The following is a 22,708-nucleotide window of genomic DNA, read 5'->3' as shown; positions in this document are numbered from 1 at the left end:
ATACAGGAGCAGGTTTTTCTATGTGCTTCTCACTTGGCAGGTAAGTCAACCAGCCCCCTGGGGGACCTGGGACACAGCCCGGATATCTTTAAAGTTCCCTGTCTGTGCTTATTTTTAAAACGCACGTGAAATTTGCATGCTACCTTTAATGTAGAACTATTGTTCACTATGTGTAAGTTAAATTAATGTTCAGATGCACCAGCTTTCTCCTGACTTGCCTAGCGCTGGGGTGGAACCTTGCATCCCCAGTGGCACGTGCAGTCTTGTTAGCGGCAAGTGGAGCTGTAGGATGGCTTCCAGGATACACGCTGGGACCCAGCCAGCCCTCGTGTCCAGGCCGCGCATCTCCCCTTCTCAATCCGGGTTCCAGCAGCACTGCACTTCCGCCTTCTTGCACAAACTGGTCCTTTTGCAAATGCTATTTATTTCCTTCTATTTGCTGGGATGTCCTCCTCCTGGTGTCTCATGAAAGCTAAGTGTTCAATATGTATTTTGCTCAATGAATAAATGATCATTTTCATTTTTTTAGTCTATCGGGATCTCACAAAATGAGACTGCCTCTCAGGACGATTGGTTTAGCACCAAATCCAAAACCATAACAGCACCTTTTCACAGGATAAGCAAGGAATTGATAATCTATGGTCTGCCCCTTAACCAGGCTATTTCCTCATAGGAAAGATTCTCATAAAGAAACTTAGTAACTGGAGGCTGTTGATGACATTCTGCATGTGACAGTAATTTTTTTAGCTTCTCTTAGATTTAGCCCAAACAAACAAAGCCTCAACAAGGCAGAAACATTTGGGAGGTAGTCACTAGAAATGGTGAATTAGGACCAGTGAATGATGTTCAACGAGATTCACCTCTAGTTAATGTCACCAATAAGGGCTTGTGTCCCAGGAATTTTCTCTCGGAGGATTTTTAAGGCAGTGAAAATACTCTGCATGATACTATACTGGTGGATACATGTCATGATACATCTGTCCAGACCCAGAGAATGTACAACACCGAGACTGAACCCTGATGTAAGCCATGGACTTTGGGTGATGATGGCTTGTCAGTGTAGGTGCATCAGTTAGAACAGAGGTACCACTCTGGCAGGGGATGTGGATAACGGGGCAGGTTGGGTGCATATAGGGGCAGGGGGTATATGGGAAATATTGCTGCTTTCCTCTCAATTTTGCTGTGAACTTAAAACTGCTCTGAAATATAAAGTCTTTTAAAAAACGGTATTCTTTAAGTGGAAATGTAAATCAAGTTAAACCAAGCCTGTTATTTGGAGAATGGTCCTCTTCTGGCAGCATCCCCAGCATCAAAACTGCCCTTTCCAGCTTCACCCCCTTCACACACTGGTGCTGGAGAAGAGCCAGCTTCCTTCAGGCCCTGGAGCCATGAGCTCACAGGAGCAGGGTTCAGGCCACGGGGCCTTGCTGAAGCTGCAAGCCAACCACACACCTGCTTTCTCTGTAGGGAGCGTGGCCAGCACCTTGATGGGCAGGTGATGGAGGAGAGACCAGGGTTGGGCTCGCTCACCCCTCCCCTCCCCTTCATCTCGGAACAGGTGAACTCTCTCCAGAAGGGATTCGGAGGACGAAACCTGTGCCATGGGAGTCCTGTGCTGTTTTACCAGGCCGGGAACCTGCAAATCCATGCGCGGTTGTAAACTTGGCTATTATAAATGGGGTCTGACAGCCCACAGAGGCAGAATCGCAGGACTGAACATTGAGAGAGATTTCCTCTATCCTGCGAAGGAGATGCTTGCCTTCTCCTGTCCTGGGTCCCTTGGGCTTGCATGCCAACTGGACATGAGTTAATTTACCACATCAGAATGACACAGACCCAAATCTCGATTGCTTGACACCATTTATGAAGCTCCCTTTTGGCAAAGGGCATTTTCTCTTCAAAGACCTTCTCTTGACTTGTCCCCGAGTTAGAGTGATGGGACCAGCAGTCTCCTTTCAGTGGCCCTGAGCAGTGCTGGTAGCACCCATCCTAAAAGGGCACCAGAGCATCTTCCTTAAGAAAGTTCCAGAACACCCATTCCCATGTCTCATCGAAGAACATACTGAGACTTTTACTTATGTTTCTAAATCCAAAGGAAACTTTAAAAAAAGAGAGAAAGAAAAATCACTGTCATATGCAGAATGGAATCATCAGACTCCAAGTACTAATGTGTTTTCCTTGTGAGAATCTTTCACGTTTGGAAAGGTGGTTAAGGTGCCGACTGTAAATTATAAACGACTTGCTTATCCTGCGAAAAGGTGGACATGTTCTCTGATAAAATGGAAGAGAGAAACCACACTGATAAACGATTAGTAGATCTGGTTTCAGCAAGGGTCAGGAATGTGACTTCGGCCCACTCTTGTATTATTGAAGAGTAAGACACATAAAACCAATTCCCAAAGCAAGAAGCTGCAGCGTCAGCAAGTTACAAGCCGCTAAGGGAGCCCACAGGCTGCTGCAGGAAACCCTTGGGGAAGGGATGAGTATTTACTACTTAGAAAAGAGAAAAGTATTTTAATACTTAATCTCTACAGCTGAACCTATTCTCACAGCCGCATTGCAAAATGGCACAGTGATAACTTCTACTTTGAAAGAAAAAGAAAATTAAAGATAAAATCGGAAGAATGTGTTCAGTTTGAAAACATTTTTCAAAATAATATTTTTAATTTACAAGTGGGCATTCTGTCTCTCCTCACGCACCTGTAAGATCGGACCTGTGTATTATTTAAGACATGACCCGTGAGTCCATTTTCTTAAAAGATATGTAACTAGACAAAGAAGTCATGGTTTCACAGGTGTACACTTAGCCACAAACTCAAGTTGTACACATGAAATATGGACAGTTTATATATGTTAATCACACTTCACTAAAGTGTTTTTTTTATAACTGTAACTAGAAATTGGGCCAAAAATATAAGAATGGTGAGTCAACTGTAATACAGTCACTAATAAAATTACACTCGTCTATTAAAGTAGTTTGTAAACCTATGATAATATGGCCTGCTTCTCAAGTTAAAGTTAAGTGGGAAAAGCGTATTTAGAACAAAGATCCCTCTGGAAAACAAGAAACACAGACACTTTAGAAACCTGAATATCTCTTGCGTGAACCCTGCCCACAGACGCTACTGCCTTCTGCGGGTCTAGGCCACAGGGATCACGGTAAGTCCTAACTTTGGCTCCAGAGTCTTCTGCTGGTGGGGTGGTGGCCACAGGGAGGAGCCCCACCAGAGCCCCACACCCCGGTGCTCCCTGCTGGTAACACTCTGGAAAGCTGCTTTGCATCCCCTTTTAGAGTTCAAGATGTTGTACCCCAGGTACATATCAATGCCTGGAGAAACATTCCTTAAATTTTTGTACACAGAGCCCACAAAATAATTTTAAAAACCTATGTACCCCTTTGCCAGTAAATTGTCACCTGGAATTTTCCTTATAAAATTTAATAGTTGCAAAGGATGTAATATCGGGTAGAATCAGAATACTAAGATTTTAACATAAAACTGTTGTATCACTATTTTCGATTTACCCACAAGAATAAAAACACCCAGAGTGATGTGATTTCCACCATTATCCATTTTTAAAATACTCGAGCAAACGGTTTTTTAAGATTTAAATATCTCATATCATTTCTTACCTTCCTTGGCTTCCTAGAAATACGACTCCGATTCACTCCTGCCTCAGAATTATACAAAACTATTTTTAAGCTTGAATGTTTTTATAATTGATCACTCTATCATATTCTGCACAATAAAATGTCTAAACATGTAAATGGAATTGTTTCCTGTGATTTTGTTAAATTTTTTTATTATGGATTGAGTTAATAACTGTAGTGCAGAATTGCTCAAACAGTATAATTACGATCTATTTTGATAAATATCAAACATCAAGTTAGAAATTCTATGGGTAATAACACCCTTCATACTCTTAGTGGAGTATTACCAATGCTTCCGTCCTGCCTCTTACGACTGGGAAGCGACGGAAAGAAGAACCAGCCTGTGAGCTCGGCCACAGGCACCTTCGCAGGGAGATCAGCTCCCAATGAGAGTGTGGGGTGGGAATCGAGGGTCAGTGTCAACTCCACGGGTCGGATTTTATTCCTTCATCTAAACCTGCACTGTTTCCATTTGGAAAATTGATAACTGACGGTACTCATACTTCCGAGAGTCAGTCCGTAAGTGGACCTGAGGATGGTCACTCGGGGGGGCTGCCCCCCCGCTGTGCAACTTCAGGGCCAAGGATGCCGGCCCCACCTGTGGTGGCGGTCACCTCCTTGGAGGTGCTTATGGGCCTGAGAGCCCCCTTCCTTCTGAGCCCACCTCTAACAGGAGTGAGCTGCAGTCCCAAGGATGAGGGTGCATGTGGTGGCCCAGCTGGCACGCAGCCGGGCCGCCTGCGACACTGCAGGCTGTCACTAGGCCCAGATTTACACCCCGAGGCCCTGGTCCAGCCCAACGCGGGGGGATGCGCCCACGCCTCAGGTCTCGGTGGATCTGCAAACTGGGCGGCAGAGCCCTCCTCGCCGCGCCCGGGCCCTTACCTGCCGTTGACCACACTCGTCTTCTCCAGCCCGCTAGGCAGCACCACGGTCATGGCCACCACCCTGCCGTCCAGCGTCTCCGTCCTGCCGAGCGGGTTCCGTGGGGGGCTGGGGGACGCATCGCGGGGAGGTCTCTGTCCTCTGTGCACGCTGGGGGTGGTGGGCCTCCCGGGAGGGGGGGGAGCACGAGCCTTCATCTTCCTCCTTGAAAGGCGAGAACAGGAGGGACTGAATGAGGTGGCAGCTTCCAGCCCAAAGTTAACAAGTCACCTGTCAATGGCCAGCAGCTCCTAAGGACCTTTCCTCTTAATTGTCCAGTCTTCTAAGTGCTTAAGGCCTTCTGAGTTGCACAAACTTTTAAAAATCAATATATTACAACAAGGACCTACTGTATAGCACTGCAAACTATATTCAGTATCTTGTAATAACCTAAAATGGAAAAGAATCTGAAAAAGAATGTATACATATATATACATATACATGTATGTGTGTGTGTATAACTGAATCACTTTGCTGTACACCTGAAACACTGTAAATCAACTCTACTTCAATTTTAAAAAATCAATATATTAGCGCTCTTCAACATAGAGAAAATGGACAACTAAGAAAAGTAGAGGATGCATCATTTTTTTAATTGAAGTAGAGTTGATTTACAATGTTGTGTTAATTTCTGCTGTACAGCAAAGTGATTCAGTGATATGTATATATACATTCTTTTTTTATACTCTTTCCATTATGGTTTATCCCAGGATATTGAATATCGTTCCCTGTGCTATGCACTAGGACCTTGTGGTTGATCCATTCTATACATAAAAGCTTACATCTGCTAATCCCAAATTCCTGCTCCATCCCTCCCCCACCCCCCTCCCCCTCGGCAACCGCCAGTCTATGGTCTATGGAGGACGCATTTTTGAAAGTAAGTGTTCCTGGAAAGAAACAGCCTAAAATGTGTTCCCCTCCTGGGAGTGGGCTGGGGTGGCAGACTTTGCTTGGACCAGTCCTTTCTGAACCATTGACTGGGTTACAAATCCCAGCTAATTAAGGGGTCTGCATTGCTCTAGCTGAAACCACTGCCCCAGCTCTGGATCCACAACCAGCTGAGGATCTGGAGTCCATGGGTCCACGCTATTGAGGATGTGATAGGACTACATGAGGAGGTACTAAATTAGCCAGAAAATCCACCAAACCAACACCCACAGACACGGGCACTGTGGACGGAGGTGGCAGTTTAGTGGCAGGGGCTATGACTGATGGTATTTTAACACGCCACCTGCTCCTCCTCTGTTTTCACCTTATTTCTGCCTGTGCTTTGAATTCTCAATTCACCTTGTAGATTCCTAAACACCTGTCAATAAATCACCCACTCTGACAAACATTTTTAGAAATTCTTGTCTCCTCCACATTACTCAGGGGAGGCAACTGACCTTACTTTGTGTAGGTGTTTTATTTTATATTTAGGTACACAGGTGTTGTATGTACAAGTACATATATGTATATGTATGTGCATGTGCATATGCATGTGTATGTTTATGTGTATGCATATACATGCACACATTTATTTATATGTTCCTTACTTATATATAAGAATCTTATTTTACAGAGGCCCTGGGCATTATATAATAAGAACTGGCATTTACTCAGCATCAGGACCTATGCTAATAATACGCCTAGGAAGCTCACTTCATTCAATATATTTTGCAGTTGAGAACACTGAGTGTCAGGAAGATCCTAGCTCCCCCGAAGCCCGGAGCGGGGATGCGGAGCACGTGTGTCTGGCTCCCAGGGCCTTGCCCCTCTCCACCTCGCTCTGCTCCCGCCTGCCCTCTTCCAGAGAGAGGAGCCACAGAGAGGCCACGTGAGCCCTCAACGTTTAACTTCTCCTGCAGAGCAATGTGCTGGGGCACTCAGGCCCAAAGCATCAGACATCAGAATTCCATTTCTAGGAATTTATCCTAAAGAAACAATCCCACAGGAATGCATTGTGGGAGGTTCAAAGATACTCAGTACAACGCAATTTATAATGGCAAACGTATGTAAGATATTCTAACCACAGGTCAAAAATAGAGAATTTCAATAAATGATGGTACTAAAACAATGTTATACCAGTACTGGTTAAATATACTTTTTAAAAGCAATTTTTATTTTATATTTGACTATAGTTGATTTACAATGCTGTATTGGTTTCAGGTATACAGCAAAGTGTTTCAGTTATACATACATACATATATATATATATTCTTTTTCAAATTTTTTTTCCCATTTAGGTTATTAAGAAGAATCAATATTGTCAAAATGATTATACTACCCAAGGCAACCTACAGATTCAATGCAATCCCTATCAAATTACCAATGGCATTTTTCACAGAACTAGAACAAATAATTTTAAAATTTGTATGGAGACACAAAAGACCCCAAATAGCCAAAGCAATCTTGAGAAAGAAAAACAGACCTGGAGGAATCAGGTTCTTTGACCTCAGACTATACTACAAAGCTCAGTAATCAAAACAATATGGTACTGGCACAAAAAACAGAAATATAGACCAATGGAACAGGATAGAAAGCCCAGAAATAAACCCACACACCTATGGTCAATTAATCTACAACAAAGGAGGCAAGACTATACAATGGAGAAAAGATGGTCTCTTCAATAAATGGTGCTGGAAAAACTGGACAGCTACATGTAAAAGAATAAATATATTTTAAATGTATATAAGTTGATGTTCCAAAATGCTCAATATAGACATTTTAAGAAAACAAGCTTTGAAATATTATTTGTTTTGAGAAATACCGTTTATAAGAGAAGTATGCATTATAGCAATAGATCACAAAACAGTCTAGAAAGACAAGGCAAAGAATTAGTAACAATGATCTCTGGGTGATGGGTACCATGACATTTGTTTTGCTATTTTCACTTCTGTGCACTTCCTAATTTTTTCTATAATATCACCTCTCTATGCATTAGTTGTAAAATGAAAGAGGTCATTTAAAGTGGGGAAAAACAGCTAATAGGGTTCAGATGAGGCCTCAAACCATCACTGTTCACTTCACTGGCCAACACAAGACTTAGGAATGACACCTGGGTTTCATCCTCTACCCTGATAAGTAGATATAAATTAATTCTCTTTTTTTCTTGTTAAAAACCTTATACCTACATCATATTTTTTATAATTTTTATGCTTTATTCTCATTCATTACATATTTTTTCCTTTAAACTTATAGAAATAAAGATGAAGTAGGAAACATATATTGCACTGGTCTAAGGACTGTGTAGTATTAATTCATTTATTCCTCACAATAACACTGTGAGGAGGTACTGCCATTCCTGTTTTATAGATAAGGAGTCTGGGCACACCTTTCTCAGATTACAGACAATTTGTTTCCAGAGCCTGAAGTTTTAACCAGTGCATCCTTCAACCTCTATTAGGAAGACCAGATATCAGCCCATTATACAGATGGAAAAGTCAAGGCAGAGAGACTGGTTATGGGGTCCTTCATTAATCAACCATAGGTCTCGGCTAGAAGCCCAGTCTCTGAGCAGTCCACCTGCCATTAGCATTACCTCCCAGAAGTACTTTCAGGAAAAAATCATTTTTATCATTTTTAAGAAATAAATATACTTTCTAAGTAAATGACATTTTTATTTCTGGGTACTAATAAAGCTGGCTTTACAATGGACTATTACTCAGCCATAAAAAAGAATGAAATAATGCCATTTGCAGCAACATGGATGAACCTAGAAATTATCATACTAAGTGAATTAAGTCAGACAGAGAAAGACAAATATCATATGATATCACTTCTATGTGGAATCTAAAATATGATGCAAACGAACTTATCTACGAAACAGAAACAGACTGACAGACAGAGAACAGACTTGTGGTTACCAAAGGGGAAAGGTGAGGGGGAGGGGTAAATTAGGAGGTTGGGATTAACATATACACACTAATATATATAAATAGATAAACAACAAGGATTTACTGTATAGCACAGGGAGCTATACTCAGTACTCTGTAATAATCTAAATGAGAAAAGAATCTGAAAAAGAATAGATATATGTATATATATAACTGAATCACTTTGCTGTACACCTGAAACTAACACAAGATTGTAAATCAACTATACCCCAATAAAAAAAGAAAAAAAGCTGGCTTAAAGACTTGAACTCCTTCAGAACACGCTGAATAGAAAAGGAGGCATTTGTTCATTCAGCCAGCACTGCGATGGGGGCAAAGGAGGCAGAAGAAATGTCTACTGCCCCAGATTTTTCCAAATAAATGCTGTCCCCACCACTCAGAGTCAGCTTTGGGATACTGTTTCCATCCCCACCTCCTCCCCACGCCTCCCGCTGCACCCCCAAGCCCTCATCCCTAACGTCTGCACAAATGCAGTCTCTTCCTACACCCCAGCCTCCTGCCACCCAATCCTACTGTGACCCCCTCATTCCACAAACGCACTCAGTGCGACCATGGATGCCCTTCATCTTCTCATGCTTTGCTCTGCACACAGCACCCCCGGCCACACAGAGACCAAGACGCTCCCTGCGGCCACACAGAAACCAAGATGCTCCCTGTGGGCTGCATGGATGCTCAGGGAGGCTTCTGTGGGTCCAGTGCTGTGTCATGTGCACATGTGTGAGCGCACATGTGGTCCAGTGCTGTGTCATGTGCACATGTGTGAGCGCACATGTGTGCATGTGTAAGTTGGCCAACATTGAAAAAACTAGAATGTTTCACAAGAACACAATGAATTTCTGGCTCTTTTTAAAAAAAGTAAAAATCAAAGATCTGATCGGGCTCTGAACACCTTCACAGCAAAACCTAGCTGCGTGTGTCCATCTGGACCCGTAGACTCCGGGCCATCACACACCTGTACCCTGTGGAGCTGTCACAACATCCAAACCACAGCGGTGTTTGAAAATCAGGGCTCTCCAAGGACCCTCAGTCCTGGCCCCTCTTGGATCTCCCCCACTTGGCTGGTAACAGGACACTGGTCCCTGATCCTGGAAGCACGAAAGTCCCCCCTTGCCTTTGCCTCACCATCTGCCTTGGAGGTTTTGATCCCTTGAAGACACAGCTCAAAACCATGTCTCCTGAGAATCCTCCAGGGGCTTCTGGCCTCCAGACACACACAGCTGAGCTCAGGGGTCTCTACCTGCATGCAGAAGCACCTGGGAAGCTTAAAAAGTGTTTACCTGCCACCACGAACCAATCAAATCTGAGTCTCTGGGAGCTGGTTTACATTAACGATCACATCTCTTTAGAACAGAGGCTCTTAACATGGAAATGGCATATGGTTTTAGCTGTGATTTTGTATCATTTGATAAAAGCAACTGATAGAAAAATATACAGTTAATATATATATTCATAACTTCATGAATCTTTTTATTTCACAGAATAACATTTGCAGATTTTCAGAAGTGCTCATGGAAAATTTCACACCAAAGTGATGCCTGGGGTGCGGATGGATTTGTGGACCTGAAACCAAGCAGGACCCTGTGGGGCTCCTGGGCAGGGAAGCCTTGTTTTTAGGGGACAGACTCCAGCCTCCATGACCTTCCCTGAGTTCCAAAGGGCAGAATCAAACAGTTGCTAATCAGGGAAGGGAGGGGATGCAGAGACAAGGGAGGGGCAGTCAAGAAACAACAGTGCAGCCTTAGGGCAAGGTCCTGGTTCCCCCTCAAGGGATACACATAACAATATCTTTAAGCTCTCTATAGAACTAAAACCCCCAACAAATGGAAGATATTAGCATTCTTCATTCCACAGAAGATCTCATCAAGAGACCACCTGAGACCAGATTAAAGTAACCAGAGAAGCACGTTAGGAGGAGCCAACCTGAAGCCAGGTTAAAGGAATGAAGGCCCCCCCCCCCACCACACACACACCCTGATCTTTATCAGAAACCCTGCCCTTGACCCATCACTATAAAACTCCTCACCAAATCCCCTCGGGTTGGGACACACAGTTTTGAGGGGTACCAGCCTGCTGTGTCCCCCTGTGCCTGGCAAAGCAATAAATCTATTCTTTTCTACTTCACCCAAAACTCTGTCTCTAAGATTTGATTCGGCACCAGTGCATAGAGGCTGAGTTTTCAGCATCAGACCCACATCAGAAGCTTTGCGTCTGTCCGCGAATGTACAGACCCCAGGCTGGGAAAGCTGCTTGTTGCCAGCCTAAGATCCCGGACACAGAGGTTCCACCTCCACTGTGATTAATCTCTTTATGAGGCAAATGAGAACCTCATTTCTTCCACTATTATTTAATATCTCCAGAAGGCAGCAGATGCTGTACTAAGGCTGTCTGTACGCTCAATATTTAGCACACTGCTCTTCATATTTGTAGGTTCTTAAAAACACTCATCGATCTTCATGTTGGCCACAGTGAAATTATATCAGCTTCAGCCTACAAGGAACTCAGCAGACTTATAAAATCTTGAGACAACAATGAAATTGAAGAACTCTGCATGGACCGCAGTGGTGGGGTGCCCACCTACAGAGGAGGCTGTGAGCAGCCCTGAGAATGTGTAGACTTTGGAGATGAGGGGGGGAAAAACGTGTATGGCGGGGGAGGAAAAAATACTGTAATGCACATCATAGAAGGAGATGTCAAACAGCACCATGGGCTGACTATACTGCCCGACAGTGTACCAGAGGGCTGTGGTTTTTCCAAATATGCTTTGTCTCTTACTCAACCATAAAAAAGAATGAAATAGCCATTTGCAGCTACATGGATGGACCTAAAGATGATCATACTAAGTGAAGTAAGTCAGACAGAGAAAGACAAACATCATATCACTTACATGTGGAATCTAAAAAGAAAAAAAGAAAAAAGATACACATGAATTTATTTCCAAAACAGAAAGAGACTCACAGACACAGAAAACAAACTTATGGTTACCAGTGAAGAAAGGGTGGGAGGGATAAATTAGGAGTTTGGGATTAACATACACACACTGCTATATATAAAATAGATAACCGAAAAGGACCTACTGTATAGCACAGAGAACTAAACTTAATATTTTGTAATAACCTATGTATAAGGGAAAAGAATCTGAAAAAGAATATATATATGTGTGTTTGTGTATATATATATATATATGACACTGAATCACTATACTGTACACCCGAAACTAACATGATATTGTATATCAACTATACTTCAACAGCAAAAAATAAATAAATAAATGCATACTTTGTCTCATCTGACCCTCATAGTCTAAAGGATAAGATCTCCAACTCTCATTTTACAGTTGGGGGAACTGTGCGCAGGTGGGTTCTAAATAAACAGGTATCCCACAGATACTTGGGGAGTGCCTAAATTACTTCTTTCAAGGTCACCAAGAAAGAGGTCGGGACCGGAGGGTGGTTTTGCGTCCGTTTTGTCTGGAGGAGGGGCCCAGCTGCTGCGGGAAGAAGTTCCCAGGTGGGACGTCGCTGAGGACCTGGAGGACCCTGTGGCCAGCGGGGTCCCTGAGGCCTCGGCAGGGGAAGTCAGGAGTTGGGTGAGGGAGGCGGTGTCCGGGGAAACAGTTGGAGAAGCAAGGCTGGAGAGGCAGCTGGTACAGCCCCAGGTCCACAGCACGAGGGCTGAAGTGGAGGACAGGTGGGGTGGAGAGAGGGTGCCCGGACACAGACGCCGCGAGGGAGGGGATGGGCTGGGGGCGTGGGGAGGACACTGCACGTCACCCAGACTCCTGCACGAGGCTCCACAAAGCCCCACAGAGGATGCATCCTGGGGGACGGCCAGCAATCGGCTTTCCATGGATGGAGTTCGAGATGATAGTGACACTCCCAGTGTAAGTGGAGTGAGTACGGGCAGAGGGAAAGGAGCGACTGAAGACATCTCTCAGGACATTCTGGGGTCCTTGCTCTCAGACCAGGCACCTCTGTGGTGCCAGCCACTGAAAACCCCTGGAAGCGGTGTTAGTACATGCAATCTGCGGGGTGACGGGTCTGTAGATTTAGGACGGGGCTCCCAGGAGGGACAAGGGCACTGAGAACGCGGTTGTGGCCTGAACCTGGGTGCCTCCTGGTCTCAGGTGGGCAGGCCAATCCCCATCCTCCGTTTCCCCTCAGTCCAGTGTGACGGGCCCTCACACCTGGACAGGGGCTGACCTGGCTCTGAGGCCACACCTGGCCGCAGCAGAAAAGAGCATCTCTTAGGTGGTCACGTGTGTCCACCTGTGTTATCTCAGGGGAGTTTCCTTCCTGGACCTCAGTTTCCAGGTCGGTGAAACTGGGAGCTTCCAGTTCTAATAGACTAAATGACAGAAAAATATAAACCCAAACTACCACCATTATATTACATTAAATTAAGCTGTAGTCAGGACTGGGGTGGCCACTATCAAAAAAATCAGAAAATAACAAATGATGGCGAAGACATGGAGAGATCAGCACCCTTGCGCACTGCTGGTGGGAATGTGAATTGGTGCAGCCGCTACGGAAAACAGTATGGAGGGGCCTCAAAAAATTAAAAATAGAACTACCATACGACCCAGCAATTCCACTCCTGGGTATATAACCCAAAGAATTGAAAGTAAAGACTCGAAAAGATATTTGTACGCGCATGTTCAGAGCAGCATTATTCACAATAGCCAAAAGGTGGAAACAACCCGAGTCTATCAACAGATGAAAGGATAAACAAAATAGGGTCCAATACACACTGTGGAATATTACTCAGCCTTAGAAAGGAAGCAAATTCTGACACCTGCTAAAAGATGGATGAACCTTGAGGACATTAAGCCAAGTGAACAAGCCAGTCACAGAAGGACCCCTATCGCCTGATTCCGCTTACAGGAGGTTCGGAGGGCAGCCAAGTTCATACGGAGGCAGGAAATAGAAGGGTGGTTACCAGCGGCTGGGGGAGGGGGGAGACGGGTAGTTTTGTTTGATGGGTTGGTTTAACAGAGTTTTTGTTTAACAGAGTTCCAGTTTGCTGAATGGTTCCAGATGAAAAAAAAGTTCTGGAGATGGTTGCACAACAATGTGAATGTGCTTAACATCACCGAACTGTAGGCTTAAACACAGTTCAAAAATGGTAAATTTTACGTCATGTGATTTTTATCACAATTTAATCATTGCCTCCTAATAAAATTAAGTTTTCATCCTAATAAAATCAGACTTCATTCTAATAAAATCGTTTCATCCTAGTAATGTGATCAGCTGGTACTGTGAGTCTTACTGCCAGGGCTCTCTCCTTCTTTGGGGCCCCTCAGCCTCTGTCCCACCACCCACGAGAAGCTTCTCTGGCTGGGGGACAAGGCGGAAGATGCAGGACCTGACAGGGGTGGAGGCTCACGGGCCCCCTCAGAGGAAAGGGAAGGAAGGGGTGAGGCTGCATCCGCCCAGGGGAGGGAGTCCTGAAGGGAGCAGGGCCCGAGGGCAGCGAGACATCTCTGCTGCCCCCCGCATCCTCCTCCACCCCAGAAGCATCACAACACCTCAGGCTGTGTGTTCAAGGGTGTGATCGTGGGCCGGTTCCCAGGTGCACGGACCCCCCAGGCCCCTCCGATTATGAGCAGCACCTCCACACAACATGGTCACAGCACCACTGGCCTCCTCTGCCCGGGAGGGACCACTTCGGACCACCTTCACTCGGTCCAGGGAAGCCGAGATGCTGACCTTGGAAGGTCTGCGCGGGTGTTGGGCATTTGGGGTCACCTGAGTCTGGGAGCGCATGGCCGTCAAAGGGCCATGTTTCTGCCCCAGTCTGAGGACCCACCGGGCAGGGACCCAGGGCCTGGCCCTTCCTGGGCACACCCTGGGAGGCTCTTCAGGGCATGAGTTGCTGAGCAAGCAACTCACCTGCCCTCTGCTCCCTCCAGGAAAGCAGCTGGGAGTGCCCCGGCAGGAAGGACTTAGCAGAGGAAAACAAGGGTAAGCTGGGACGAAGTGAGAGAGTGGCATGGACATATACACACTACCAAACCTAAAACAGATAGCTAGTGGGAAGCAGCCGCATAGCACAGGGAGATCAGCTCGGTGCTTTGTGACCACCTAGAGGGGTGGGATAGGGAGGGTGGGAGGGAGGCTCAAGAGGAAGGAGATATGGGGATGTATGTATACATACAGCTGATTCACTTTGTTATACAGCAGACACTAACACACCATTTTAAAGCAATTATACTACAATAAAGATGTTAAAAAAAATAAAAAAGAATGATTTTTAATCAACAAAAAAAATAAAAATAAAGATGCTATGATGATCCATGTAAAAAAAATTTTTTTTAAATAAACAAAAACATTCCTGGCATCTCAAAGGTAATCCATCTTAAAACCATCACGTAAAAACATTCCCGGCATCTCAAACATCATCGATCAGAGCTCCAAAGGGTTTTATCTTAAAACCATCACATCGGCATGACCTAAATGTCAGGGCCACGTCTGCTGGTTCCCACATCGGCGGGGGCACTGCCAGACGGCTTTTTCGCCCAGAGCCCTTCAGCGTGAAGCAGGAGGCGGAGGTGCTTCCCCAACGAAAGCCAGCCAATCCAAGACGGTGTGGGCTGTGCGTCTGACACCGTCTGGGCTCAGGGAGTGCAAATCCCAGGCCCGGGTCCAGGCAGCTGCATTGAAACCTCACTCCAGGCCATGGCGGGCACCCAGCCCGGGCAGGCAGGGCTGCAGCCTGAGCAGAGAAAGTCCACACAGCCCTCTGCTTCCCAGAGCAGAGTCCAAAGGGTGCTCTGCTCTCTGCGTGTCACTACCCATGGATGCTGGGGCTGATGTCAGCTCCGCCGAACGACAAGCCTGCAGGATCTCCGCCCATTTAGCACGCTGGCGGCCCGGGCAGGAAGCAGGGTGAACAGCATCTCCTGAAAGGGAATTTCAAAGTTCAAAGAAATTTGAACCCCGCCCAAATTTCAAAGAAAATCCAGACCACGCTACTCCTGGTCCCGATCCGCCCGTGAAGCAAGCTCTGGCTCAGTGGGTCTGTTTGCGCTGCAGGCAGAGGGGGTCACCATTCTCTCCTAAGAGTCTTCCCAAGCACAAGTTTGCTTCCTCTCCGAAGAGTCAGAAAACTGGACACGAGCTGCCCTGGTTCTCAGGGTCAGGTCACTTCCAGGGTCACCTGGATCCTCCTCCAGCTGTTGGACGCAAGGCCTCTGCTCATCCCCAGGGAGGGAGCAGCCCAGAGGCTGCCAGGCATTTCCAGTGAGAGTCAGTGCAGGAGGCCTGGGGTTCTGGGCAAACGGCCCCGTCCGGCCGGCCTCCCGAATCTGACTCTGAATTGAGTCACCTCCTTGTGAGTCGTGGGTGCAGCAAAGAAGTCAGTGATCTGGGAATCACTGGTTTGGAGGAAGCCTCAGAGAAAGGCGGGCAGGAATAACAGGATTTTAACCATACCATCAAACATTATCCTTCACACTTAAAGACTTAACTTCTCCTATGAGCAATGTCATGCGTGTCTGGGAAGCCAGTCATCCGCTAAACAAATATGTGGTGGCCCCATCACATCCCAGGACCATCCTAAGATCGATGACCACAGCTGTAAGTCACCCTCCACAGGACCATGGTCCCCAAGGGTGGACAACAGCTCAGGTGACGCAGGAGGAAGAATGGTACCACCACGAGGCCAAGGAAGGCAAGAGGGTTCCACAGGGATTGGTAAGGGCTCTTGATTTAGGCTGAGTTCACAAAGTTTCAGGAGATGACTTGTGAGCGGTGACATGAAAGATCAGATGGAGGTGGTAAGGACAAGCGTGGGTCTGAGGCTGTCCCCAGCAAGGACGGTCGTTCTGGCGGCACCGAGGTGGGGAGGGGCTTGGGAGGTGGGGACATTTCAGGAAGGCTGGCACGTGGCGAGGCGGGGGATGTGCACAGACTGGGTTAGGGAGGGACCCTGGGCGTGCGGAGGGGGGGACTTCGGGAATTTCCTATGAACGATGAGGAACAAAATAGGCCCTTCTCGCAAGGTACGTGATTCCCACGTGCACACACACACACACCCACACGTGCACACAGGTACACACACACATGCACAGCTCTGGAAGGCAAGCTCACAAACAGGTGCAAATTTAAGGCGGCTGACCATCAGACCCAAAGGAGAAATCCCACCATCATGAGAACACGAGACGGGCAGGGGTTCGACGGAATCAGGGGCAGAACGATCTACGAAAGCAGGACTGCGGGAAGGTCAGAGTCTTTCTGAGAATACCTCCACCTGGGTGAGGATTCCGTGTGCCTGACGTCAGCAGCCTGGCCCAGATGAGAACTAGGGTGCTGGCCTCCCTGGTGGAAACACACCTAGAGGGTGAGGTGTGCAGACAGCCCCAGAGGACATACACTCCCCTACATCCCACCCTAAAGGGAAGCCCGTCCCGTCCCCAGCAGTCCCCAGTGGGGTCTGAGGGCGGACACTTTATTTCCCTTTGTGCCCATGTGTCTGTGAGCCGGGCTGGCGGGGGTGAAGGTGAGGGCGTGCGGGCAGGTGTGGGCAGGGGCAGGATGTGCATCTGTGACTGCCAGGACCTCAGGGTCTACACCTGCAGCTAGCTACCCATGCAGCAAGGACTCTGAGTCAGCACATACTTAGCATGAAAGGGAACCAAGTCAAGGGCTTCTGCCCTGCTCTCCGGCAGAAAACACCTGATTTCATGACGCTGACGGTGCTGGTTTCAGAGCTGCCCGCTCGTGTACACAGCAGGCTAGGAAGTGTGAACGCATAAGCCAAGGCTTTTCCAACGAAGGCAATAAACACTCACAAGGTGTGGGCCTAGCAAACACTCCGGGATCTGCCCGGGAGGCTGGAACTAGTCGCAGATTTTGTGATCTCGCTGTTGCGAGGCTTGAACTAGGTAACATACATAAGATGACTGGCCCAGGACCCGGTGAGGGGCAGGTGCCCCCAAGAGGTCACGTGTCTGTATAGGCTTTCACGCCCCGAAGAGGGTATTTGACTGATGAAGAAATCTGCAACGGACTTAGTACTGTGCTAAGTTCATTTCTAGCCAGAAGGCACACAATGGCTGCACAGAAACGAGATGAGGGCAGAATGTGCTTGAGGATGCTTGTTTATTTCTTCTTAAATAGACACTTTACAGATTTTTGAGGTAATTATCGAATTTTTAAGTAAAACTTTTGTGCAAGAAAATTTGTCTCTATAACACTTTTTTTAAAAACTAAAGTTTACCAGTCCCTAAAGATCTACAAAGGGATTCATTGGCAGCCCAAAATGCAAAATATTTTTTTTTTTGATACGTGCAATCATTTCAATTTTTTTAAAATTAGTAGTAGCCTACATGAGGTCATCTGCCTTCTACTCACTGCCACACTGCTCCCCACCAGGGCCGGGTGGGGTTGGGGACATGCCAGCAACAGAGAATGAAGGACTTCTGTCCCCTGTTCCATGAGAGGTAAGGGACCAAGCCCTGCATCGTTTCAGTACAAACTAGCTTTTTCTTTGCTGTCTGAGAACGACATGAAGACCTTGGCCTTTTAATTAGCTGTGTGCACTGTTAAACAGGCAATGAAGACTATTTCATTTAACTGCTTTTTAGTTTCATGTTTGGATGCATTATGATATTTATCCATCAAATTAACGGCATCTGGTTAAGTTATTTGCATTAAAAATAAAAGCAATGAGTCAGACAGACAAAGGCAAATATCACGTGATATCACTTATACGTGGAATCTAAAAACAGGCTACAAATGAACTTATCTACAAAATAGAAACAGAGTTACAGATACAGAAAATAAACTTATGGTTACCAGGGTGCAGGAGGGGGAAGGGATAAATTGGGAGATTGGGATTGACATATACACATGACTATATATAAAGTAGATAAACAACAAGGACCTACAGTACAGCACAGGGAACTCTACTCAATACTCTGTAATGGCCTATATGGGAAAAGAATCTGAAAAAAAGACTGGATATATGTATACGTATAACTGATTCGCTTTGCTGTACAGCGGAAAGTAACACAATATTGTCAATCAACTCTACTCCAATAAAAATTTTAAATAAATGAAAGCACTCATGAAGATGGTGTCAATGTAAAGGATGGTCATCCTCTTAAAGTCAGAAGATTGATGTGCACCATAAGAAACCGAAATACGAAGGTTTAACTTTTCACATTTACATGGGATGTTGGCGATTTCAGCCGGATTTCAGCCGCAGAATGGGAGTGAGAACCGTGATTCAGAGCGAGGGCTACAGGGCGAACAGCCTTGTTCCAAGCCTGGCTCCCCAGCACCCCATGTCCCGCAGCGCCGGTCCCTGTCCCGGGGGTGTCCCTGGCGCTCTTCCTTCCTCTGTGTGACCCCTGTCAGCCTCAACCACTCAGGAACCGGATTTAAGAGAGGGGCCTGGGTCACACCCGGGAAAGAGCCTTGAAGGGGGTCAGCATGAGCCAAGCGATGGGCTGGTTCCCTTTTGTAAACGTTTTCACCCAGTGGGTAGAGTTTCCCTTCCGCAAGATATATTCTACAGTTTTCTCAGGAAATTCAGTGAAAGTTTAAACACGTCAAGTGCCTGCGTTTGCGGAGCCCAGGTGAGCTCTGGGCATCAGTAAGAAGTAGGGCCTTCCGCTGCTACTGACAACGTCCTTCTGTTTATCCTTTCATGGGTCAGGAGATGCCAGGAGAAAGTGGAACCCAGACATCAGACCCCAAAGATGACGCCAAATATAGGCTAATAGGGTTGTTAGAAATGAGGGGAAAAAATACCGTGGAGGCCACAAGGGCAGGAAAGAGTGGTCTTCACAACGGTCCTCAATACCTGAAGCAACAGGGCACAGAGCAAGGGCGTGTCCCCCCTGCCACCCTGGCCAGGGGCAAGGGACAGAGACACCACTGCTAACAAGACCCGCCTTCTGGCTGGGACACAAAGAGAGCAGTTCCAGAAAGCTTGGGGTGGTCTGGATGGAATCCCAATTGGGCAAAATCCCCCTCCACGTGATTCCCATGGGCCCCTTCCCACCCCTCACCCCTTCTCCCTCTGCTAGATTCTGCACTCAAGCCATCGTTTAAATCACAGATCGTAGTAGCTACCAAGTCCTCACCTACATCCCCCCAGCACTGCGGCGCCAGCACACCCACCTTGACTGTCCCAGTCTCCTCGGTCCCTCCACGCCTCCTCCTTTGCTACCTTGAATCAGCAAGCTCTCCCTCGTCGAGGGCTTCACACACGCTGTTCCCTGCCGGAAACGCTGTTGCCTCTCCTCCTGACTCACCCTGGAAGGCGCGCTCCTCAGAAACTTCTCTCCCCCATCCCTACTGCGACCCCGTAGAATGTTCTCCAGCGCAGCATCTGGCCAGTGTCCCTCACAGCGCTTCTCCCAGTCGCCCAGACCATGTAGGACCAGCCACGGCTCTAGACTCTGACCCCACGACTCTCCTGGTCCCAGCAGAGACGGTAACTCGGAGACTACTTGCTGTACAAGTGAGTCAGCTCCCCTCTGCTGTGAGTCAGCTGCGTGCCACTGCCCAGTTGTGCGAGCACCTAAGAGAAGGTGGACGTCCCAAAACCCAGGCCAACACCCGGACACAGCACGGCACTGCGGAGGGCGGGCAGGATGGGTGCCAGGGGGTGGCGAGCCCTCCCCACCCTCCAGGAACAGCTCCCACGGCTCTGAGCCCAGCAGTAACCGGGGTTTTTAGCTCTCAGTTTCTGGACGTACAAGCCAGCCAAGTCCCAAGCACTTGGCATACATACGTTCAGTCCTCACCACAAGGGCACATGCAGGGTTACTCTCCCAACTGACTGAGGATCCGACAGGCATGGGACTCTCTCGGGTTCACACTGCCAGGGGTCCTCCTGAGCCACTATGCGCCCCCGGCCCTCTCCCTAGTTACTTCCTGAAAACAAAGAACCCCAGGGTATCCAGCAGCCAATGTTGAACCGTCCAGGCTCTGTGCCACGTGCTAGAGGGTGGGCATCCTGCAGGGGCCACTGAGTTGAGGGGGTGGGTCGGCAGGCCCCCGCTGGGAAAGGTTTCTGGCACAGTCTGCTGTGATGTGGGGTCCGGACAAGCCTTGTCTAATAGAGCCCCCAAGGATGTCCTTCAGTGCTGAGGACACACGAATCACAGGCTGTGTTCAACATCCTCAGGGAACAGAGGAAGAGGCAGAGTCCCGGAGAGATGGGCAGACTGGACCCTGGCTGACGGCGGGAAGGTTCCGGGTCAGTCCTCAGGGCTCTCCGAGCCTTTAGGTTCAGGACTCCTCTGAGGCTCTGATGAGGGCACGATGCACCGAGACACCTTCACGTACGTGCACGCGATTCCTGCAGACCACTGTGAGTCACGGGGACCCCGGGTTCGAACCCCGGTGATGCCTTCTCTCAGGGTTCAGTAAGTACCTCGCACCATCAGGGTACTATTCCTTCCTAGACAAGAATCCCTTCTAATGAAGGAGGAATGAGGCCAGTCCCCCTGATGCTTTCCCTACCATGTTTGCCTTTAAAAACAAAACTTAGGACAAGAGAAACAGTCAACGAAAGATCCAGATACATGCACCCATGGAATTCTCAAATTAAGAGGCCATCTTCAAGCGGCAGCCTGAAGGAGAAACACTGCATCAAGAGAGGAACACCGGAGTCCCAGTAAACCAGGGGGAAAAGGGCTTCCCATAAAAACACTGCTTTTCAGGGCAACGGAGAGACACCGTCCTTTGGAATTCTGCCCCAGGACACCCTTTCATAGCTGCAGAGCGTCTGCCAGCCCCGTGATACACTCTGGTGCATTCGGATCTGGCGAAGATATTGCCAGCTGTGTGTCCTACAGCAGACGACTCTGTCTGGGCAAGTAATGCCACTTGTCAGCCTCAGTTTCCCCAAGAGCCAAACGGAGAATGATTTCAGTGTTTATTATGGGGTTCACGTGAGGATTAAACAAGATGACTCATGAAGTTTCTTGCAGGGCACTCAGGGACTATAGCTGTTAAAACGGCTTTTACTGTTATTAGCAGGTTTACTCTTTGGGACAAAGAAACAAGCCTCTTGCCTCTAACAAGGGCAGAGGAGAAGCTGACTCCTCTAGGTGCCCAATGAAAACTCATTTGTGCAGCAAACGCATTCAAAACCAACCAAGAAACCCTACTCACAAGAGACTTTCACCGTTGTGACCTCGGGTTGGAGAAGCTTTCAGTAATCCAAAATGAAATGATTAGCTTTCTTGATGGGGTTCTCAAAGACACAATAGCAAAAGCTATCCATAACACTCAGCAAACTTGAAACGCGGGCCCGTGTACCTGGGAACATGGCTATCTCGGTACACATCAAGTACATATTCAAAGCGGAGCATTTGAGAGCTGAATCCCACAGCGGTTACCCAACCCCCAGTAAGTTAAGAAAGAGCCCGTGGGTGTGGATCACTTAGCCGGCGGCCAGGACTCCACAATGAAGCGGAGCAGAGCAGCTCACGCCCCAAGAATCAGATAAAACCACGAGTTACTGCATTGCTAAACGTTATAGAAAAAGGATCTCTCCTTCCAAAAAATAGGCTGCACTAGTTCACTGAGGTTGGAACATTCTTATCAAAGGAAAGGAAACAGATCCGAGGAGAAAACTTACTGGTTCCCAAACCACCTGGCGATGTGTGCACACATCCCAAGCTGTGCTGGCCCCTCCTGGAGGCTTTGCTTTGCCCCTTTACAAGGAGCGGGGGGCACCTTATCTCACGGCCAGCGCGGTCCCAACAGCTCAAGGCAAGAGCCCATCCCTGGAGCTTCCCTGGAGGGGAGCGCAGAGGAGAAGCAGAGCTGGATGTGCAGAGGCCTCTGATCCAACCAGCCTGTGACTTATTCATAAAGGTGCCACCCAATGCAGGGCTTCCTCCCAAGCAAGCCCGCGGTGCCAACCTGTTCCACAGACGGGCTGCACATCCTCATCTTCATCATCGTTTTCTTCGTAAAAAATGGGAATGGGCCAAAAATGAGAAGGCAGGAGAGCAGTAAAAAAAAAAAAAAAAAAAGAAAGAAAGTAAAGAACCATCGTGAAGACCTAGTTTCTTCCTGGAGAGCAGAATTTGGAATTCGCCAACACCCACCTGAATGTGGTTCTGGAAGGATCGGGGAGGGGCCATACTGAGGGTCTGGACAGTTGAGCCCAGCAGCAACCCGGCACCGCCCAGCGCGTCCCCAAGGTCTGGTAGTGCGGCTATGCTTATTTCCCGAAGGATAAAACCAGCAGAGATTTTTATGACTTTCTCCTACACGTTTATTAAATTTCTTCC

The 22,708-nt window shown here is 47.4% G+C and overlaps 1 protein-coding gene across 5 annotated transcripts in view; it reads right to left on the bottom strand.

Annotated features, from left to right (window-relative positions):
- Positions 1–22,708, bottom strand: part of COBL (cordon-bleu WH2 repeat protein) — a 273,155-nt gene that overhangs the window by 176,454 nt on the left and 73,993 nt on the right. For all 5 annotated transcript variants that reach the window (XM_036863045.1, XM_036863042.1, XM_036863044.1 and 2 more), the window contains one exon: positions 4,535–4,738. In XM_036863045.1, the coding sequence (XP_036718940.1) occupies positions 4,535–4,738 (204 nt within the window). The remainder of the gene's footprint in view (positions 1–4,534; positions 4,739–22,708) is intronic.

Source organism: Balaenoptera musculus, chromosome 9 (assembly GCF_009873245.2).
Source record: "Balaenoptera musculus isolate JJ_BM4_2016_0621 chromosome 9, mBalMus1.pri.v3, whole genome shotgun sequence".
Classification (NCBI taxonomy): Eukaryota; Metazoa; Chordata; class Mammalia; order Artiodactyla; family Balaenopteridae; genus Balaenoptera; species Balaenoptera musculus.
The sequence above is the reverse complement of the archived record's forward strand: the minus strand, read 5'-3'. Positions and strand labels throughout refer to the sequence as shown.